At 35.4% G+C, this 22374-nt stretch overlaps 1 protein-coding gene across 1 annotated transcript in view; it reads right to left on the reverse strand.

Moving 5' to 3' along the window:
• Positions 1-22374, reverse strand: part of SEMA5A (semaphorin 5A) — a 306555-nt gene that overhangs the window by 41851 nt on the left and 242330 nt on the right. Inside the window, exon 16 of the mRNA XM_072327729.1 lies at positions 21800-21947. Coding sequence (XP_072183830.1) covers positions 21800-21947 — 148 coding nt within the window. The remainder of the gene's footprint in view (positions 1-21799; positions 21948-22374) is intronic.

The following is a 22374-nucleotide window of genomic DNA, read 5'->3' on the forward strand; positions in this document are numbered from 1 at the left end:
AGTAATGGTAGAAAGCAAAAGGATATCAAGGCAATCATCTAGAGTGGGTAGGATGGGTAATCTGCTTTGTTTTAATTTTTTGGTTACGAATCTAAATAAAAGAATGCTGAAGGGGAATAAGATTAACATGAAGATTCAGGTGTTTGGCAAGAATTTGAGGATAAATGTGTGAAGACAAAAGCAGTCTGCAGGATCTTGAGGAAGAAGGAAGAATGGAGATGAAAGAATGTCATTTTCAATAAATTCTTTGCATCACAGAGGATAATTATCACTAGTCTTAAAGGGAAGACTCAACTGTTTGTGTGTTTCTGTTTTTGTTTTTTAATGCCAACTAATTCACCTACATATAGTTTTTCAATTTTTAAAAGACATACAAAATATTTCTGAAGCTTTTATTTTTCCAGTTTGGTAATTCAAAAATGCGTGTAATGTGGGACTTGGTTTTGGTCACAGAGTATAAACTCTCAAAATATCTTTCTTCTCAGCAAGATTGAAGTGTTTTAGTGAAAACCTATTAGCAGTGATGAGGTACAGAAGGTGATACCTGTATGATGTGCAGATAATTCTTGGTTGTAAAAGCAATCACTGTAGACACTGGATTATCTTCAAGCTCCCTGTGTTAATGAATTCAAATATAATATGAAATCGAACAGTATTATTGTGCCAGTGGGAAGGCATAAGAATAATACCTAAAGGATTTCTGTAAGGAGGAATAATACCTGTAAGTTTACTAGACATTTAAGGTGTAAAAAACCCATGCATCAACATGATACTTTCTTATTCTTAAGATCAAGTACCGCTTAGATGCATTATTTCAGTACAAGATGTTTTGGCACAAAACCCCTTTTTAGTGTTGTGAGGTTTTGTTATTGTTGTTTCTTTTGTTTTTGCTTGAACTTTTCATACGAACAAAATAATAATTTTGATTGCATTGGTGTCTCTCCACATTTGGATGAGACTGGGAAGTCACAGCTTTGAAGCTGCTCATCCTCAAACTGCAGCTGACACAGACAAGATGTTTCTAAAGTTATGAAAGTGCTTTTTCAAGCCACATGAGAAAAAAAAAAAAAAAAGTAATTTGATCACCTTATGGAATGACAAGAGTCTCTGATTTAAAAATTGGAAAGTTCATTACCTTTTTGCTTTGGAAGAATTTGTGGTGGGTGAATAATTGTAATTCTTTTGGTTTTTAAGCAAGGACTCTAGAAATAAACCATCTGACACAGCATGGCTTTATCATACTCAGAAGGGAATAGACATTTCATTTTGTACATGGAAGTGTTTCAAAAAGCTTTTAGCTAACACTTGGCCCAAGGAGCTATAATCATATGCCTGTTCACATCTCAAAGACAAACAATGTAAATTATGGAAAATGCAACTTATTTTTTATAAAATTCAGAGATATTAAACCTCAAAGAAATGAAATCATACAATATTTCAAGTCTAATAACTTCAAACACTTTACATGCCCATCATTTCTTATAGTGGTTTAACCTCAGAGAACACATTGAAACATGAGAGGAAGCTGAGATACAGACCAAATCTTGTGCTATGATAGTATCAGATTTGATAATTACTCACATCTTAATGTTGTGTATTTATTATTTATGCTTATCTGAAAAAGTCCACAGCTTTCTATTTTTTTCTTACCAAGAGCAGGAAGGACAAGTGGGTGCAGAGTTGGATGCATTTCTAACAAAATAAAGCAACTCTTTGCCAAAGGGTCACACAGATTTTCATGAAGGCCAAGTTAGGAATTCTTTGAGACTCTTTTAATGAGGTCCCATTTGCCCCTTTTATGCACTGGAGATTATTCATTAATAAATAAATAAATAATTATGCAGAGAAGTCTAAGAGAAGCAATAAGGACAGCAGTGAATTTCAAGTGTATTTTAATGGAGCGATAAACACGAGGATCTAGCTTAGGGTAGTTTTTGGTTAGGACATATAAGGTCAAGATGATGCAGTCTTATACAGTGCATTTTATTTCTGGTAAAGGAAAGCAAATGTGTGCCTCTGTCTGGACTCAGATACAAGAGGTAGGAATCTATGACAAGTGCATTTATCAGGGGAGCAATCTACTCAATGATTAAATAAGATCCACAGAATGGTCTGGGTTGGAAGGGACCTTAAAGACCATCTGTTTCCAATCCCCTGCTGCAAGGCAGGGTTGCCACCCTGTAGACCAGTTGTCCAAACTGACCTTGGACACCTCTTGGAATGTGGCACCCACACCTTCTGTGGGCAACCTGTTCTTGTGTAGTTCTTCATTAAGATTTTCCTCTTATATACAGTCTACATCTACCTTCTCTTGAAATCATTTCCCCTTGTCTTTTCACTGCACTTCCTGATAAAGAGCCTCTCCAGTGACCACCCTTCTCCTACAAGGACCAAAAAGGGCACATGTATCTTTATTTGCCTGTGGGACAAACATCAAGAATGAGAAGCTCATAACATTATTTAATTATTTAATTAATTAAATAAATTGTTTAATTTATTCCAGTAGAAATGAAGTATACTGCATACATTCCAGAAATAGATAACTATTTCAAACCAATGTCTCACATTCGCTGTTTGAAATGGGATTTCTGAAATGGTATTGTAAGTACTGGGGAAATCATAATATTTAATTGAAATTATATTAACTCATTACATTGGAAATTCAGTGTATTTTCTATTCTTTTCTTTTCCCCTGAATGACAAGTACAATCCAGCATTCCAGCATAATCCATTTGAAATCTAGTTACAATTTAACCACTAGCTTGTTTCCTAGCTTTGTAACTAAGTAAACAGGAAGTCACCATTATTTGTAACAGGCCAGAAAATTTTCATTAAGCTAACAATTCTGGCTTCAGGACCAAAACTTGCTGGGCTTTATCTGTGCTATTCTTGGTCTGCCTGGAGATCCTTTTTTTTTTTTTTTTTTTTTTTTTGTGTGTGTGTGTGTGTGTGTGTGTGTGAAATAGCAATTATCTAATGGCAACATCTCTATTACCTATTTTGTACTAAATGTTCATTAGTTTTATATAATTGTATAATGTCCATTGTGAAATATGTTTTGTAACTAATAGGCATTTGTAACAGGTAGTTACTGTGGGGAGGATGAACTAGATTCTGTAATAAAATAGCACAGAGGATCATCAGAAAGAACAGGCCCAGGACAATACTTGCAGCCCAGAGGCTGATGGCAACAACTCACCAATGCTTAATTACTCATCATTAATGGAATGCAACCTTAGAAGCAAGGCAAACCTAGTTACTCTTGTCAAATTTTAGCAAGAGTAAATAAAATAAGGAGCAAGATAACAAGGAACAAGCATCCAACATGAGTTAAACACAATACATACAGTAAATTCAGATGCAATATGGTCTTGCAGAGTAATAAGCAAAGCACAGAGGCTGTTAGCAAGCATCAGAATGATCCGAGCTAGATACTAAACTGTATCACTATTACACTTCTCGTGTTAAAGGATTTGAGTACTAACCAGTTGCCATTTATCCATCCACAGACTGAAGCTGGCAACCTTAACACCTATAAGGGGTAGTGGGAGGGCATCAGAGAAAGAGACTAAATAGGTTTCATATGTATATTGTTTGTACATACTTTAAAGTATTTTATTTGGTTGCTTTGATTTATAAATAGTGAGTGCAATCAGATTAACAATGAATTATTTCCTTTCCATGAATGGTGCACTCCTTTTTGCCTGTTGCAGGATTATGAATGCAACAAACTGATGGTCGTTCAAACAACCTATTCTCTTCTGATCAGTTAATATATTACAATATTCTAAAAATAATAATAAAACAAGCCAATAACAACAAGAAAGCAAGCAAACCCCACACTGTGTATACTGCTGAGATTTCATGGTAAGGGATGTTAGTAAAAATGTTATTTCAGTACTATTTTATAACATACAGGCTTTTCTATTTTCCTGTTTATAAATTTTTCATTTTCCTCCTTCAGCACATAGTTTAACAGTTGTCTTGCTGTGAAAATAACATTTTCCTCTTGTAACTGCTTCTGCATTTATTTATTTTTTGTGTGTTACATTGATACTATCAAATGGTTTCAAATTTTTGAGGCTATGAATACTTCATAATCAACTGTGAGTAACTTAAATCCTGTCACATAAAGCTATAATCTACTATGATATCTCTCTGGTTTAACACTTACCAGTTTTCTGACTAGATCCTAATATATATTTTTTCCTGAAGGGCTTTTTGTAACATTCAGTCCAGGGACAGAAGTGTTTAACAAAGGTGAAACATCAGATATTGATCACACTTGCTTGAAAAAAAAAAAAAAAAAAAAAAAAAAAAAATATTTGAAGAATGTCCCCAAGCAAAAAACTAAGTTCAAAGCACCTTTTAATGAGCATATTATCCTCCTTGTTATCCAATTTTGATATTACCATCAGGAATGTAAGTACAGGAGGGCACTTTTATCAAGGCATCATTTTTACTGTTGGCCCAGAATTAACTCTATCCTTATGCCATAGAGCATTTTCCCCCTCATCTGCTTTATATATGAAATAACACTGCCAGAGCAATAAAATATGAGACTATAAAAACTAAGATTATACAGATTAAATTACAAGAAACTCAGGTGTAAGAAAGAAAGGTCCAGTGACAAGCCTTGTGTTTGCAAAGCATTCATCTGTGTCCTCTCACAAAGTTCCTTTATGAGGGCAATGGTATACATTATTTTAAAGCGGGAATGTTTAGCAATCAAGCTGGATGCTCTGGACCTCAGCCTTCCTATGCCCCCATTCCTAAATTGAAAGGTGGGAACTAAGGAACTTTTCAATTTCATAGGGTATATATTTGTTTTAAAAATTTCAGCTGTTCACCTAAAATGATGTTTCAGCTGTCTGATGAAAATTTGGATCCTCTATGCCTGAAATAAACATACAGACATAAAAGCACTGCCATATTAAAGAGTTCTTATATCCTAGAAAGTCTTAAAAGCTTTGGTAAAGTAAATAAAGATACAAAATATTAAATGCTTCTTAAAAATATTGATTGATATATCGATGCTCAAATTTTTGCATACGTACTGTTTGCTTTCTTATCAAGGAAAATTAATTTAAAGCGCATGCTAATATTGGATCTAAAAAGTTACACTTTTATAAATTACCAGAAGAAACTTCCACAAGCATTTTGTGAAGCATTGCTACCACTGGCTTTTTTTCTTCATTTTTAAGAAGTGTAATTCACTCTTTCTGAAGGTCACCATAGGGAAACACTTTCCAAGTATGATGACACATATATTACCGTTATGTGAATGTTAATCATGATGAGCAATCAAATGGAAAAAAGGAAAATAAAAAAATAAAACAAAGTTAAGACAATGCCACATGAGATCTCTCATAAAATACTGCATGGTTAAGTTTTAAAGTTGTGTGGATCACATTTATTCTGTTATTGTCCTTAGAACAATTATTAGAATGCCTGAGTTTGAAACTTCAGAGAAGAGTGCTTCTCAAAATGATCAGATTTTGTTTCTCAGTATTTGAATACTTTCATAAAAGTCTGAAACTGTTGTAAATCAGAGGGTGCAGTTGACCGCACTGTCAATGTTGCTGATGAAGATATTAAAGAGTATCAGACCCAGCACTCTTCTCCCTGTGGAACAGCACTCATCACTGATATCCATCTGAACATTGAGCCACTGACCACCACTCTCCTGCAGCCTGGTACAGATTAACTACATTCACCAGACACTATCATTAGTTTCATCTGCTTCTTCCTTACATACCCTCAAGATTTATTTCTGATTTCTAAGTCATTACAAAAATGCAATTTAAAAATGCATTGAGAATTCTTTCCCTTACATCTAAAATTTTGACAATAATTACATTTTTGAACGTGCACTGCTTCCTCTTAGACACAGTTTAAGGGCAAATAAATGGGGATATCATAATTTAGAGTCAGGAAAAACCTCTTTCAGTAAAATAGGGGTTACAGTTAATGTTACTTGGTTACTTTGAAAATAACAGCATTGTTATTGAAAAAGTTATTAAAATTAGCCTTTATGTTTCCTGATTATTTTTTTTTTTCATTTGTTTGTTTTGTTTTTGTCTAATCTGCATGTGCAACCTGGAATGTTGCCAATATGATTCAAAATCTGCTATGCAAAGCTTTTGATTATAGTTGGGCTGTACAGGACTTCCAGTGACTGAGATGCAAGTTTTACTTGCAGTAATTCATAGCAGCCATTCTTACTTTGCTACTTTTGATGAATTAAATGATCCCAAGCTCATTCAATGATTAACACTTCAAAAATAACAGAAGAACAATACCATGAACTAAACCACTAAGTGATGCAGGTAAAGTCATTCTTTCTATAAATCACCTCTCTACTACAAAACGGCTTTCAAGAACAGAAGATGAATGTGCATTCTCTAAGGATGAACCTGACTCCAGCATGAGTTATAGGGATATGCTATTCAGTCAAGTTAAAGCTTAAAAATCCTTTTAAACATTTGACAATCAGTTCTGTGGCCTCTCCTTCACTCTCCTTTACCTCAGGCGGCCGTCCAGGCAAACCTGGATTAAGATAATCTCCAGCAAGCAGGTCTTTTCATATGGCTCTGCTCTCAATTCTCCCTGAAAGCTCAAAATATGCTCAACTATCAGGTACTTCCTGAGAATACATACATTTAAGAAACATCTATTTTCAGACGTGCATTTAAAACCAAGAACGTGTCACAGATTTATCTGCATATATGGATATATAACTTGCCTGTCTAGCTTCAATAGTAACAGAAAGTTGGACTCCACCATTAGATTTGAATCAGAAAGTTTTAGAGGTGGTCTTTAAAGGCCTGTCTCCTTTTATGAGGTTAAAAAAATAAAAATCTTCTGACATAGTATAAACTCTATAGAGTTAAACTTTTAAGAGTTTTCTACCACAGCATAACTGTACCACTTCCTCATCTGCATTTCAAAGTTCACAACCAGAAAACCCTGAAAGCTAAGCTTAACTACATTTAAAAATATACGGACATATGGTTTGTTAACTTTAATTAATGGAATCAAATAAGCATGCATTCATTTATGAAAAAAATGCCTTTCTTCATGAACTTGTATAATCTCTTCACCACTTTAAAAAAACCAACAAACAAACCACAGAACACTTAAATTCTTTCCAAGGAAAATATAGGGAAGGAATCAATTGGAACAGCTTTGTATTCAAAATCATCTGTGAAGCATCAAAGTTATGTTTGTTGGCATCTGTGCTCCAGCTGTGGGGTTTGGAGCTCTTTATTTCTTAATCACGTTCCTTATTCCAATGAGTAAGTACTTGATTTTGCGCATTTACAGATTTGGAAAGTGAATTCATTGGGGATTCTTCATACTCCCACAGCCTTTAATGGCATTTAACTAAAAGAATATGGCAACTTGAAAGCTTCACAGGACATCTATTTAACTGGATCTCTGTAAGTGAAAATTCTACAGTATGAGGCTGGATTTGCAAAAAAAAAAAAAAAAAAAAAAAAAAAAAAAAAGATATTGGTTATAATCATTAAACTGTGTAGAGAGAAAAAGATGCCAGTCAACAAACAAAAGCCCCTAACATCTGAATAATAAAAAAGCTATCTGAGTTATGTTAACTGCTTCTTTGACTGCTAGGATTTCATTTATGAGCAAATCCTTATCTTTACTAAAGAGCAGTCAGAAATACAAAGTCAGAGGCCAGACAGCCCTGAAATCAAAGAAAAACTAAGTTGCTTTTTGGATTAGGTCTCTTTTTAGAAGAGACAAACAAACACTAAAACACTGTGAGTCCACTGGAGTATAATATCCTTTTGAAGAACAAGAGAAACTAAATGGTATATTTGCTTCATTGCTTTCAAAGAATACGCTTTCTGAGTCCTCGTGCTTGACCTCTTTTAGCCAGTATAAGCTTATCAGGCCAGAAGTGTGGGTAGTGCTTTTTTTTTTTTTTTTTTCTTCCCCGAAGTGTAATATAACAATTGCCCAGTTCAGAGGTTCCAAACTGTCTCCCCACAGGAACACGCTGCCTTTGATGATGTAGATTAGGTTCCTGCTTCAGGTGCCCAAGGTTAAGAAACACGAATGCTATGAAAAAACCCCCACCATTTTGGACAACTAGCTCTTTCCAGAGAAACAAAACAAAACAAAACAATTTTATCCTTGCTGCTTTCTGCTTGAGAAGAGATTCTACTCAAGAGAAACGTATTAAGGGACTAGTTCCTGACTTTTTCTCTCGAGTATAGAAGAACTAAGAAGATAGCTGTGAGTTCATTACATCTACTGCTAAGGGACCTGAACCAAGGGCATGAACTAGTGCTATAGAGGCATAACAGGCACTACATTAAAGCAGAAAGAAAATGTTTGCAGCCTATCAAGAAATCTGAGAAAGCACAAAAAGAAAACAGCAGAGCTAAATAGCAGGGACACAAAGGTCATTAGAAGTAAGAAGTCACTCATCAAAAAGCTTCATTTATGTACAAATGAAAGATGAATATAAAGAATATTGAAATCTGCACATTGTATGCAAAAACACAATAAGAGATGCCAGAAAAGAACTTAAGGAGAAACTTAAAAAGTCATCAAAACTAAAATTCAGTCATATTTAAAATACATTTTGGACAGAAAGATCATTAAAGAATCTACAGGCCCAATATGTTATGAAAGCATACAAGGGGCATTTAGAAATGGCAAGATCACAGCAAAATTATTCAGAATTTTCATGTTGAAGATGTTATGGAATCAGCACACACACACACACACACAAGAACCAAAAGCATCAATGAAGAATATAATTAAGGAAATGGTAGTAACTAAACTAGTGGCACAGAGTCTTTTGCTTAGAAGTTTCTTCTCATCTGAGGCTAGCCAGGTGGTAAATGTAGCATCATATTTGAAAAAATGCAGAAAAGGTCAGGAGTACTGTAAAAAAAATGAGCATGACAACTTAATTTGGCAAATTATGGAAAATTATAATAAACCATGAAATTAGCGGACATATGGACAAATACAGAATGGAACCATTTGAGTTGGAAAGAACCCTTAAAGGTCATCTAGTCCAACTCCCCTGCAACGAACAGAAATATCTATGGCTAAATAAGGGTGCTGAGAAGCCCATCCAGCCAAACCTTGAATGCCTCCAGGGATGGGGCATCCATCTGATCTCTGGGTAACCCATTCCAGTGCCTCACCACCCTTATTGTAAAAAACCGCTTCCTTATGCCCAATCTATACTGGACCTCATTTAGTTTGGAAACATTTGCCTTGTCCTGTCACCACATACCCTACTAAAGAGTCTGTCCCCTTCTTTCTTACAGCCCCCCTTTAGATACTGGAAGGCTACTATCAGGTCTCCCACGAGCCTTCTCTTCTCCAGGCCAAACAGCCCCATCTCACTCAACCTGTCCTTGAAGGGGAGGTATTCCATCACTTGGATCATTTACTGGAGAACAAAGTGATATGTCCTGCTTTTTATAGAAGGAAGTCATGAACCTATCAAACTCCAAAGGAGTCAATTAGTATGGATGCAGGAGGAAAGATGATACAGGGCACTGAAATTTCCAGAAGAAATTTCATAGTGTTCTTCAAAGCTTCTTAAGGAAACACAGCAGTCACAAGCTAAGAGAAACTTTTTTATCCTTTCATGGATGATAAACTGGTTAAAAGACAGGAAAAGGAAGAGGGGAATACTTGGTCAGTTTTCCCCAGGGAAGGTGTCTAGTATAATCTGTGCTGGGACCTCTGTGGTTAAACATATTCAACAGCACTGGACGCACTTTATTACCTGAAATGCCATTTACTTTTGGGAAAACATGCCAGGGGGTCTCTCAAGGGCATATTGCAAGGGAAAAGAGAAAGTACATAATTAAGAAAGTGCATATGCTGTATCAAGTTGGTAGCATAGGCAAAATGCAGTTCTAAAAAGTAAACATGTCAAGAAATTTCTCCCATAACAGTGAACGAGGCCTACATTATCAAACACAAAAGATTAACAATTCATTTTTATCTCTATTCACCTGAGTATTTTTTGCAAAGTCCTTTTACGACTTTGGCAAAGACAAATATGTTTTTTTGTTTTTTTTTTTTAAGTCTTACACATTTGTAATTTAAATTTCCCTTTCTCCTCCACATTTTGCCCCATTTGCCTCTCACTACACAGGAAATTGCGCTTGCACCAACTATTCTTCGAATAGAACTTATAGTAAAATAATTTGTTCTTTTCTTGACATCTTGGGACTATCACGGAAGACAGACGTGACTTTATGTTATACTACTTCAGTTGTATCAAATTTTATTAAAACTATGTGGCAAATAAAATGTCAGTCTTTCTGGAAAATGAAAGAGGTGCAACATTTTTCCTACTAATGACTCTTGAAATTATGTTTGTATGACCTACAGCCAGGTTTTTGATGGATTAATTCCTATAATCCATCACTTGGATTTTTTCTTGCATTCCATGTCTTGCATCATTTTCATAATCTACTGCAAATTGCTAGCGCTAGATTTCACTGTATGTCTAATATTCCTCTTAGCCCTCCACTGCAGAAGCAGATTATATGCACTGGTATTAATTCTTTTTCTAAGTATTTTAAAGCCTCTTTAACAATATATTCATTCTACCAACCCATCTCACACAACGACTTCAATATGCGAATAGGGATTCTGGATCAGCTTTTCAAGAAGGGATAGGACACAAATTAACTGTTTTTAATAGAGAGCTTAGTGAATTTGTGAAGAGGGTTATGTGCTCCCGCATGAATGAATATGCTATAGTTCTAGTTTTGGGAGCAATATCCTGAAAATGCTGGAAACTTCTGACTGAATTTCTTTCATACTTCAATCAGAGTGAATGCATCTTCTTTCATATTAAAGAAGGATTGTATGTCTTCTACGCAGAGAACCAGATACGCCATCTGGCCTTCATTTGGCCTATGTCATTTGAGGCTTTCAAAAGACTTAACTGAGTCAAAGGCAAAGCTGAGAGTAGATGTCTGTCTACTGACCAACTGTGAATTTTTTTTACATAGTTTCTACTGCCTGCTACAGGATCTGAATAAGATCAGTGATGGGAAATGAAAAATTTCCTATCAAGACGTACATCAACACTATTATTACATTACAAGAACAGCATAAGAGCAGAGCCACACATCAGATCTCCCATGGTGTACATTTGGGCATTATACAAAGTCCTCACATGCACTAACATACAAATGGCCTTTAATAAGGAATCTCAGAATCTACCTTCGCTTTTCCACTTTCATAAAATGATCTTCATGGAAAAAAAAAAAAAAAAAAAAAAAAAAAAAAAAAAAAAAAAAGTGTTATTTGTATGTAAAAGAGCATGAGAATGGCAAGGGGAAGGGTGGAGAGGAGGAGTTGTACTGTATCATCCTAAAAGGTCTCTGCCAAGCCAAACCATTTTATGGCTCTGTGTTGGCTGTGCAGCTGTCTTGTTCTTGACCTGACATCCAGCAATCCAGCCTGGACAATGGCAAAAATAGCTGTGCTACCATGGGATCTAAGAAGAGATTTAAGTTTTCCTTGTCCTGTCAAACTATGAAGAAAATGACTGGCTCAAGCTGATACAGCCTACCTCTCATTAGCTCTTGTGCAGCCTCTAAGCTGTCATGATATGGAAGAAATATTTAGTCACCTGCACAGCAGAGTGGACTGAACAAATTGTAGCCCAGTTTAAAAACCAGGATCAAATTTAGTATCTCTTGTACTGCAGAACTGATCACAACTCAGAGATTAACAGCCAAACCATAACTTGCAAGTTCACTCATGCATCCTTGAGGGAATCAACAGTGTCATAAACTTATACTAACTGAAGACCTAGCCATTTTTCCATTGTAAATGTTGGTAAGTTTTTAACAGAGCCAACACATCCACTCTAAGTTTTCTTTTTTCATTTTTCCTTATGTCAAAATCCAAAGAGGTAAAAGTGAATCAGTCCTTGTTCTGAATCAGATAGTTGAAAAGTAAAGTTGTAGTCTGAAAAATGAAGTTTTATTCTTTTCTAAAAGTAAATAAATAAATGCAAATAATAATAATAAAAAATTGCATTTTGGGGCTGACCTTCTTCTGGACCACTAACAATCTGCAGAGGAGTTTCACCAGTTTCAAAGGAAAGATCAACTTATCTTCACAGGGTCACAAACACTTCTCTGTTCTCTCATATTAGAAATCATTGTGAATAACAAAGCTAAAGATTCTTCTACCGTAAACTGAAAGAGCTGTTTTCATGTCTTCAAATTCATTCACCTTTCAGATGTTTCAAATGATGTAATAAGTACCATCTTCCGAAATAAAATAAAATAAAATAATAATAATAATAATAAATAAAAATAAAATAAAAATAAAAATGCCCCTGAATCTGCAGGACTAATCATTTTACTTTCTGCTGTACTACTCAGGCATAAAAATATATGCTATGTGAAGCTGCTTGCAGTATCTTTATGGGTACTGCTCATGAGATTGTGAAACTATATCCTGCCTATTAAGCTGTACAGACAAATTACTATATATAGTTGTAGAAGAGCTCAGTGTCTATATGAACTTAGATTTTCATACATGAAGGATACAATCTCATTAACTGGGGCATTTGGGCCTGAATACATTGTTTTAGTATGCTACAGTAGATCCAGAGTCACAACATTCTGAAGAAACAAAAGAAGTAAGGTTACTAAGGTTAGTGAGTATGTTTGTTTGGAATGAATATCAAAAGCTTTGAATAACTTAATACCGTGCATGTGCTTGCTATAGTTTTAGCACAGAAACCTTGTAAGCCAACAATTTGAACACGGAATGAACAAGGGAATAAACCCAGGAAAACAAATACAGGTACTTTCATTAACTCCATCAGTAAATAGTCCCAGTATTATATAATATGATGCCTCAATCTGATATGATCTGGGTCAGAATAGAGTTGTCTGGCACTATTCTCATTGAAAAGCAAAATTCTATCACATCCTAAAAATTAAAAAAATTTAAAAGTGAAAAATTATTGTAATGTTCTGAGAGTAAGTGAAAACAAAAGCTGTCATAGAAATGTCAAGCACTTGGATAGAGATCCAATTAATTACAATCCGATGGATAAGGACTATTGTCAGTTATCTCAGCTAACAAATCAATCTTACATCTTCAACAGTTATTGCAGTGGTGTAACGAAAAGCAAGCATATCTTACTTATGTAGACTTCAACCACCCCTTAATTTATTAAGGTCAAACTGAAGAACTCAGACATAAAACACTGCATTACATTAACCAACCATTCGGTCAATATGCAAATGCACTTTTTGGTATATTAACTAAGTTCACATTGTAGCATTTTAACTACAGGAGGCTAAGGCTAAAAGAAGCAAAATAAATCAGAGGAACATTTTTTTATAATCTGTCTCAATACTCACTTAAAAAGAACATTGGAAATGCCATTCTTGATCAGACATGTTGTTTCTACTGTCAAAGGAGAGCACAGAACTGGAATGCTTAACGCAAAACTCAGTTGAACTTTTCATTTGCAGAAAAGGATTTAAAAATTTAAAATGTGTTTTAATATGCTATTTATTATTTTATTTTTTAATCTAGTTCATCCCGATATTACATCCACTGTTGTTTAGGGTTTTTCGATTCTTAAGATTTAAGCCTCAAATATTTATTGCAACAAGTTGCATCATGTAACAATGCCCTAAATAGAAATTAATGCCCATAACTGGCTTCATGCTTCCTTAAAATTCATCATTTTACACTATAGAAATCCCAGTATTTCCTCTCTGGACTTGCTATTACTTTACATGTTAGTACTTCATACATCATGAATTCATGCTGTACATTCTTATTTATCAGAATCCCAGCCTTTGGCCTTCTCTGGGATATTTTCTAGGGCCAAGCTCACTTCTACCACTTTCCCTTAAGAAAAGTAACTCAGGCTACAGAACAGATTTATAAACAGCTCTATTGAACATCCAATACCATTTTTAAATGGATGTGTCATGCACTCTTTTTTCCCTGTTTTGATTGCAGCTGCACAATGACCTAAGGTCATTGCTGAGCAATGAAAAAAGCAGAGGATTTTGCATGCTCACAAAGATGCAGCTTTGTGATAGAGGATATGTCTAAAATCTACAGATGAAATCAGTTAACATGATCCATTTGCTGCAGTAGTTGATCCAAAGGAGTCAGGCACATTCAGCTTCAGAATAAGTTCACTCTGAAGACAAGTTAACAGCAGTGATGGAGAAAACAGCATGACTGGCTTCAGTCTGGACAGCTACAGTCTTCATTCCAGGATTAGTTAGTTTATGGGAATCTCTAGACTACCTTTTTTTGTCTATTGGAAATACGTTGCTAAAGCTTTCTGAGTGCTGAAATCAAATTTGTATTATTATTATTATTTTTTCTGATTTTTAGTGTTCATAATATCTCATGCACCAGGTTATTCTCCTTCTTGTTCTTCACTATATTTCATGGTGAGAGCAGGAGCTTTGTTGAAACTCCATTACTTCAGAATTATGATACAACTCCCTTCTCCACTCTTACTTCAGCCCTCAGAGATTTCCAGTGACTCCAGTGTAATGTGAAAATCCACCTTTGTGCTGATGATACCTTCCAACTCCAGGACACCAGCAAACACAATCCAAATTTATCTGCCAGTATTACCAAGAAAACAAATCATTAAAACCTCTCCCAAGTTTGTTCCTTTAGGAGATACACAGCAATGTCTAATTAATCTGTTATTTCTTCTGCCATGACAACCCATTACTATGTCTGGCTGGATATATCATTTACATTCTACACCTTCTTGTAAGTAGTACAAGATCAATGATCATCCTTCTTTGGAACACAACAAACCTAAAACCATATATATTGCAGCTGATGCATTTTGATAATAAAAACAAAACAAACAAACAAACAAAAAAAAAAAAAGACAACACAACAAAATGATTGTCCTCCAGTAGAATAATATTAAGAAAATACTAAGTGTTCTACTTCAGTAATATTGTAAGGAATTGATCTCCACTTTCTGTTCTACATCTTAATTCTTTTATACTCTGAAATTATTAGGCAATTTGAAAGCCACAGATCAAATGAAACAGCCTCTCTCCACCTGCAACATGATTTTCTTTTTCCTGAATGTAGATAAATTTATTTTTTTCTGTGGGATTTGTGATCTTTTTCTTTCTTAAACAAGCAAACAAATAAAACTAAAAAACCAAACATATAGACATAGTAAATACAGCTCTAGTCTTTCCAGTACTCCAGAATAGGGATTATTTTGTTCTTCCTTCTTCACTGCAAATAACACAACATAGAAATCTATACTGCATTATGTTTACTACATATGAATTGCTGCATTTCTATAGCACAGTAATTACTATGATTGATGGTAATCTTTTGAATTTTGTCCAGGTGCTTATAGAAGGATCCTTCCTTATCAAGAAGGATTATTCTGTGTAACCACATTATCTGCATAGTTTTTATCACATCATTACTGTCTTCGTGGAACTTGATACGGATTGCAACTGAAGAAAGGACCTTAGTGGAGTTAAGGCAGTACTTTGCCACAGTACAGAAAATACCAGAAGTGCTACTTAGATTGCTCTCTGGTGTGTACTGCTCTTGTGACTGCTAGATGGAGGATAGAAAGAAACTTTCTACTTGCAGATATAGGCAGAAACACAGTCACACATGTTCTTTTTTTGGTCTTAAATTACCTCAAAATTCATTTCATTTCCCCTTTGCCTGAAACTGTTGAAATCTATTTATTTATTTATTTAACAGCTCTCTCTGCTATGTTGGTTTTAGTTTATTATTATTTAGTTGGAAATAAGTATCCAAGAAAACTACAGTACACACGTTTATCAAATAGTTTGATAAGCGCTGGAACTAATGACACTTGATTTCCAGCAAGTTTACCATTCAAGACTTGGAAACATTTTCTTGAGAGCCTCATTTCCTCTTCCCATATCTTCTGCCATTAAGGTTTAGTGGTCCTATGGCTGAAACTAAGAGACAATTAGTGGCTAACATGCATGCTCACTGACTAACACATGATGCAACCTGGAACAAATGTGGGACTCAGTGGCAGCCCTGCCTCTGAAGGTGGGAATGAATTTAAGTTTTGTTCTATAATGAATATTTTTCATGCAACTTGTTGCAATTACATATTCTAACATAAGACGGCTCTCCAAATCAAAGTTCCTTTCTTATGGATAGAGAAGTTCGCACTGAACAGACTGCAATATGATCTTATAAGCCTCATTACTTGATGAAACTAAGCTGAAACCATGTCACCTACTTTTTGTTTTGATTTTAGCATGTAATGATGGAGTTATGGGACACTTGGCAGAGATAACTGAATGTTTGTAGCTCCGTAGTAATGAAAAATCTCAGGCTGGATGAAGCATGAGTCACCAGAAATTATCTTCAAGCTTCAGAATTACTTACTAATTCATTCTATCATTAGTGCAGCACAAAACCTCAGCACCCAGTGTCCCTTATTCCTTAATAGCTGCATTTTTCTTTCCCATTCATATTCACAAATGAGCTGAGCTAAGGGGAAACTGACGTTTATATCTTGTAATGCTGAGCCTTTGGAGAGTTCTGCAGAGATTGAAGGAGTTTTGAAACACTTTTTCCTTGTGTGGTTATCAGACACATTAATGATCACATTTCAAACAGAGCCTTTAATAGCCAGGTGCAATGCATTGTGTCTAAGTTACAACAACAAAGACTATACCTTCAGCATGGCAGCTGCTGAAAAAAGCAATAATTATTACAGGACAGAGGAAATGGCATGGGAAAATTCTGGATGTACTAAAGAAGGTCTCTACAAGTCTCCATGTGGATGAAAAGGCCTGGCTATTAACTGACCTTGAGGAATGTGCAGACCATTCCATACATCCAAAGCCTTGAGAAGGCTTAGGCATAGTTACAGTATTATTTGTTTCCTATGGTACTTTAAATGAGACTTGGCCTCCTGAATCCAACACACATCATCTATATCACAGACACTCATTGGTTCATGGGCAAAGCTCTTGGATGTGAGAACACTCATACAGGACAACAGATCTAACTAGGTTTGAAAAAGAAATTTGAAATCAATTAGAATTGTTCCATAAAAGAAAATATCACGTGAGTGAGAAGTCTCTAAAAGATTTTGTTATAGACGCAGGACAGAACTACAGTCATTGCCAATGATCATAGGTTGTACTGAACTGGGTGCATTGAGTTCATAGTGAATTAAGTAGAGTTTTGACAGTTTTTCAGAGACAAAGGTTTACTTTTCAGCTTTAAAAAACTTTTAAAGTTACATATTTTCAAAAAAGAAATGCTTTATGCTGCTTTATTTTAAGCAAGAAAGTAAGTAATGTGCATTTTAGCCTCATTAAATTTAAAAAGACAACTAAATGACTGTAAGAAATGTAGTTAAAAACTACCTTGAATGCCTCACATTTATCCAAATATGTAGGTTGCTCTTAAACTACTGCCTCCTATGTATTTCTGTGGAAACTACAGCAGATAAAAAGAACACAATGGCACAATTTGATAGAGCAAATTCTCATCTACAAAACAACTGTTTTTCAACAGTCACCACCATTAGCTGTGCATTTTTGCCAGCCATGAACAAGAGCCCACATGCTGCACTCACAAAAGTCTGCACCAGTGGAGGTCACCAACAGTTTCTGTCACCACTGCTGAAATGCGTCATCCACCACCTCACCATGGTCACACTGGTCTCCAGAAACATTCATCAAGGATTGGTGAATGTCAGTGGGTGCACTTTTTACTATATGGAAGATTTCAGTGACATACCTTTGCTTCATCCACACCTTCATGCAAAATGCTATTTTGTCAGACTGACCCTCTGCTGCCATCTGTTACACGGCAACAGAATAGAAAGGAATATTGTCAGGATTAATCAATCTCTACTGCCATACCACGATCTGTTTCTGACTTCCCGGGTTAACATCATAAAATAGGAGGCATTACTTTTGGAGCAGCCATGTGTATACAAATCTCTTCATCAGTTTATGTTTACCTTGTGTATGCATGGCTGATAATTCTCATAACTGACATAGTTGGGCTACCACTACTCAATGTGTCCAAGTTTTCCAAACCTACTTCTTGTGATTTTAGTGCTTTAATTACTCAACACTGCTTATAGTCACAACCATACTTACATAATCAGAAGAAAGTAAATTGTACTTTGCTAAACATTTAAAGCATACACAAAACAGCTAATGTTCACTGAAGTTTACATAATAGACAGAAAAGAAATGAGCATGAAATAGTCAAATGCCATAGAAAAAGAACAATTTTTGTGCTTCACGCTTGTGAGAGTGTATTTTCTGGTTTTGCAATAAATTATGAATTATTTGTCTTAAGTTTGAGAGGTCAAAGAGAAACTTAAAAAAGAACCATTAAAAAGCATAATAAAAATCTTTTCTGTTTTTACAAGACTGGGTATTTGAAGTTTGTTTTGGGATATAGGAATTATTTTAAAGGCAGTCTTGTGCCCTTTCTGATGGACAAAGTACTTCTGAAGACCTTCCATCTTCAAATTCTCTTTAAAAACTTAATGAAAGAAAACATTTCTGACATTTGCTTTTCTAAGACATCTTTTTTCTTCCTGAGTCATAACTGAACCTTTTGAATAGAGAGAGCTTTTCTTCCCCATGTTTTGTTTTCAGCACTTCTGAAACAATAAAATAATAATAAAAAAGATACGAATGTAACACTAGCAACCATTTCTAAGAAATAAACAAATTTCTGTCATTCCTCACTTTCACAGAAATATCTAACATGCTTTGTTTTGCTGTATGGGAAGCATATTCTCTTTACCAGACTTCCATTGCAACAATAAAATTAATACAATCATTAGTATAACTGAAATACCAAATTCACACAAAGTATGTCACCCAAGTTGAGCCTCAGATTAGATTTCTTATTCTAAGAATTCTCAAAGCATGTTATTTTTAATACTGACCTGGGGAAAATTCAAGTAAGATTATGCTTCTCTGGGGAAAAGAAGCTCTTTCTGAAACAAATGTACAATTTACCCAAGTATGCTGTAAAATCTAAAGAGATTTGTCCTCTGAGTCACATTAACTCAGTCCACAGAATTCCATGGTGCTTTCTCTAGCACATGTATAACCTGAACACATTAGAGTAATACTTGTTTTGTCATCTACTTTCTTTTCCTATTACCTGATTCTGGCTTCTCTGAAACTTGGCTGTGACAGCCCTTTCTCTTATTAGACAATTTCCAGCAATTTGTATTGACTTTTATTAACATAAAAATCTTGACACGATCTTTATGGCTCCAGATTTTTATTTCAATATTCATCTTTTCAACCTTTAGGATTCTCTGTGGTCTTGTTCTCTGATACTGTAAAAAATTATGGTCTTCTATATTCAGTGTAAATGCTTTTGATTCTGTGTCTCTGGTCAGCTATTTTCATGTACAGAGTAAACCCCAGTGAGAGATGCATTTTTAAAATATCATCATGTTTTTCTATCTTTGGATTATTTGTACGCATCAAAAGGTTCATGATTATTTTATAAGATGCTAAGTTTGCAATAGCTGCAAGGAACTTTATCAAATTCTAACAGAAGATATCCAATTGTCTTGGTTCATTTGTGCTATAAGAGATAAAGCCAAGTAACCAGCTGATGAGAAACATGCATAAAGCATAACACAAGCAGTAGCCACCTGCTGTGCTATTACAGCTAAGAGTAACACAACAAAGCTGAAAGGGAGGAAAATGCTGAGTAAGAATTATATAGTAGAAATCTGTGGACACAGACAGTGGCCATGGAAATGGTAAATGCAGCAAAATGAGAACAGCTAAATAGATTAGGGCTGGCTGTACTGGAGATGCACAGACTGGTCTCACATTGGAAAAGAGAAGACGTGTGTACTCCAGCAACATCAAATCTGGTCTCCTGATACTGCTGGCAAACAAGCTGTAGGCTTTCTTTCTGAAGGAAAACAGTATTTCCTTTTGACTCCTACTCTGCCATTGAAAAACTATTCTAAAAACAAAGAATTTTCATAGTTGAGTCACAAGGCAGCATTTAGTCCTCCCTACACCTCTGATGCACTGTAAATTTCACAACTGATGCAACTCCTGAAGAAAATCAGTAACATATTTTTCATTACAGTCCATGAGATAATTGCATGCAGAACAAAATAATTCTTTCTTGCATGAGGACTAAGATGGGATAAACAGGGATGACTAAGACAGAAAACTTTCAGACTCTGTTCTTTTCTTTGTTGTGCATGAAGGTTTAGCAACAGATCTAATCCATATGTTTGATTTTTTTTTTGTGTAACATCAGAGAGAGACAAATATTTTCTGAAAAATTTGCAGAACTTATTAGGTTAATTCTTATAGTTCAGCTAAAACACATGAGAAAACCTGCTGAATGTTTTCAATCTACTGAAAATTCAATTTTAACACGGGGATGAATATTAAAGAGAGAACAAACTCTGGGAAAATACACACAACAAATCTTTAAATTAAGAAAGTTTAATACTGAATTACTTCTCGACTAAGAAGTAGTCCATGACAAACCTCAGAATTAATTGACTCTTTGAAATTAAAGCATGTAAAAATCAGTTTAATACACGGGAAAAAAAAATAAAAATAATAAAAAAAAAAATCCTTTGAGTATTTAGATTTCTGGAACAAAGTACATATTTCTTAGCATGCAACACTAGGTCTGGCCACTTAACGCTACATGACTAAAACAGAACTGCTGCCTTTCCTCTGAGTTGTGCTTGTTTTCAGTCACTGGGGAGATTAACAATAGCTTCTGTCATTCAGCAGCAGAATCTATCTTCTTCAGTTTCAGTCACTTCAAATTTTCACCCAGGTTATGCATTCTACATAATATTTTCTTCAGTTACAATCCATTACTGGAATTCAACTTAGATTCAACATGAAATAGCACCACAAGGTGCTATCATTTTCTGATATTCACCTACACATGCTAAGATTTTCCTTCAGCTTCTACTGGTCCAGCAACAAAATCTCTTCATTTAGCTTTGACAGTATTATCTACTCAGCAATATCCACACCAAGGTTATTTTCCAGCTGTGCTGCAGTGTACATGTCATTCTGCTTCCTGTATACTGCTGCTGGGTTTCCCTTACCCATGGTCTGCTATGTACCATCTCATCATCTTCAAGAAAGCATTGTTCCACTTTGATGTGCTCATTTCATGAAATGTAATACCTATGCTTGTTCAGATATAAGATGAAAACCCTATGCAATTTTCCACATGTTTGTCTTCATAAATGGGTCATCCACGATGCATTTCTATTCATTCATAATTGTCCTACAATAGCTTAAAGCTTGGCAGCTGTTAGGCTACTGTCATGCTAAGATCACTGCCACTACTCAAGTTTACTTCAGCACTTGCTGGTGGTTTCATGTAATTTGTATTCACTTCCTGTCTTACTACTTCTTTAGATTTTAAACCTATCCCTTCTGTACTGCACAGAACCTGAGACATCAGAGTCTTGGGTTCATAGCAAGAGTTCCTATATACTCTGGTAATAAAAATAAAAAACGCCATAAACCTGCCAAGGCCACATCCCTTATTGACACCAACCTTGCCTCAGGAAGCCCATATTCTAGATGATATTGTATAAAAACTGAATGATATATATTTCTCTGATAAATTTCTAAACATCTGAGCAACACAGAGACAAATACATTCCAGTGACTCATGTTAGAGCTACAGCGAGTGGGCACGCACACATCTGCTGAAGGGCAAGATGAGAATTACTCACCACACTGCAGCCAGGACAGTCAGGGCCATTTTCACACGTCCTACGCCGAGCCTGAATCCCTCCTCCACACTGAGCTGTGCAACGTTCCCACGGACCCCAGCCTGTCCAAAACACATGAGGGGGGCACAACAAATGCTCATTGCAGTACCTGTGAGAAGGGGAAAACAAGGAGGCAAATAATCTGTTTAGTATCAAGACAACACCTTCCCCAAGTTGCTCATTTGATTATGCAGAGAGATCTTTTTACTAGGAAATATTTTATCTGATGGGTCCCTCTCTATTCATGAAACACTGAGCTAACAATTGTCACACTGCACAGAGTTTGAACATTTGTTGAAGCATTTGTTTACTTTATTCAGCACCTTTATGCAATCTGTGTGAAACGACTATGCCACTGCACTGTGAGTACATTAGCAGTGTTGGCAACTACTTTAATAATAACAATATTGGCTCTGTGTCTGGAGAAGTGAACCAACCAAATGAAAGGCAACCACTTATGCAGACAGTATTTTATCTTACTCGACAAGCACTGATTAGGACTCATCTCTCTCCTCTTCAGAGAGCTAAACTTCCTT

The sequence above is a fragment of the Excalfactoria chinensis genome, chromosome 2, assembly GCF_039878825.1.
Source record: "Excalfactoria chinensis isolate bCotChi1 chromosome 2, bCotChi1.hap2, whole genome shotgun sequence".
In the NCBI taxonomy this organism is placed as follows: Eukaryota; Metazoa; Chordata; class Aves; order Galliformes; family Phasianidae; genus Excalfactoria; species Excalfactoria chinensis.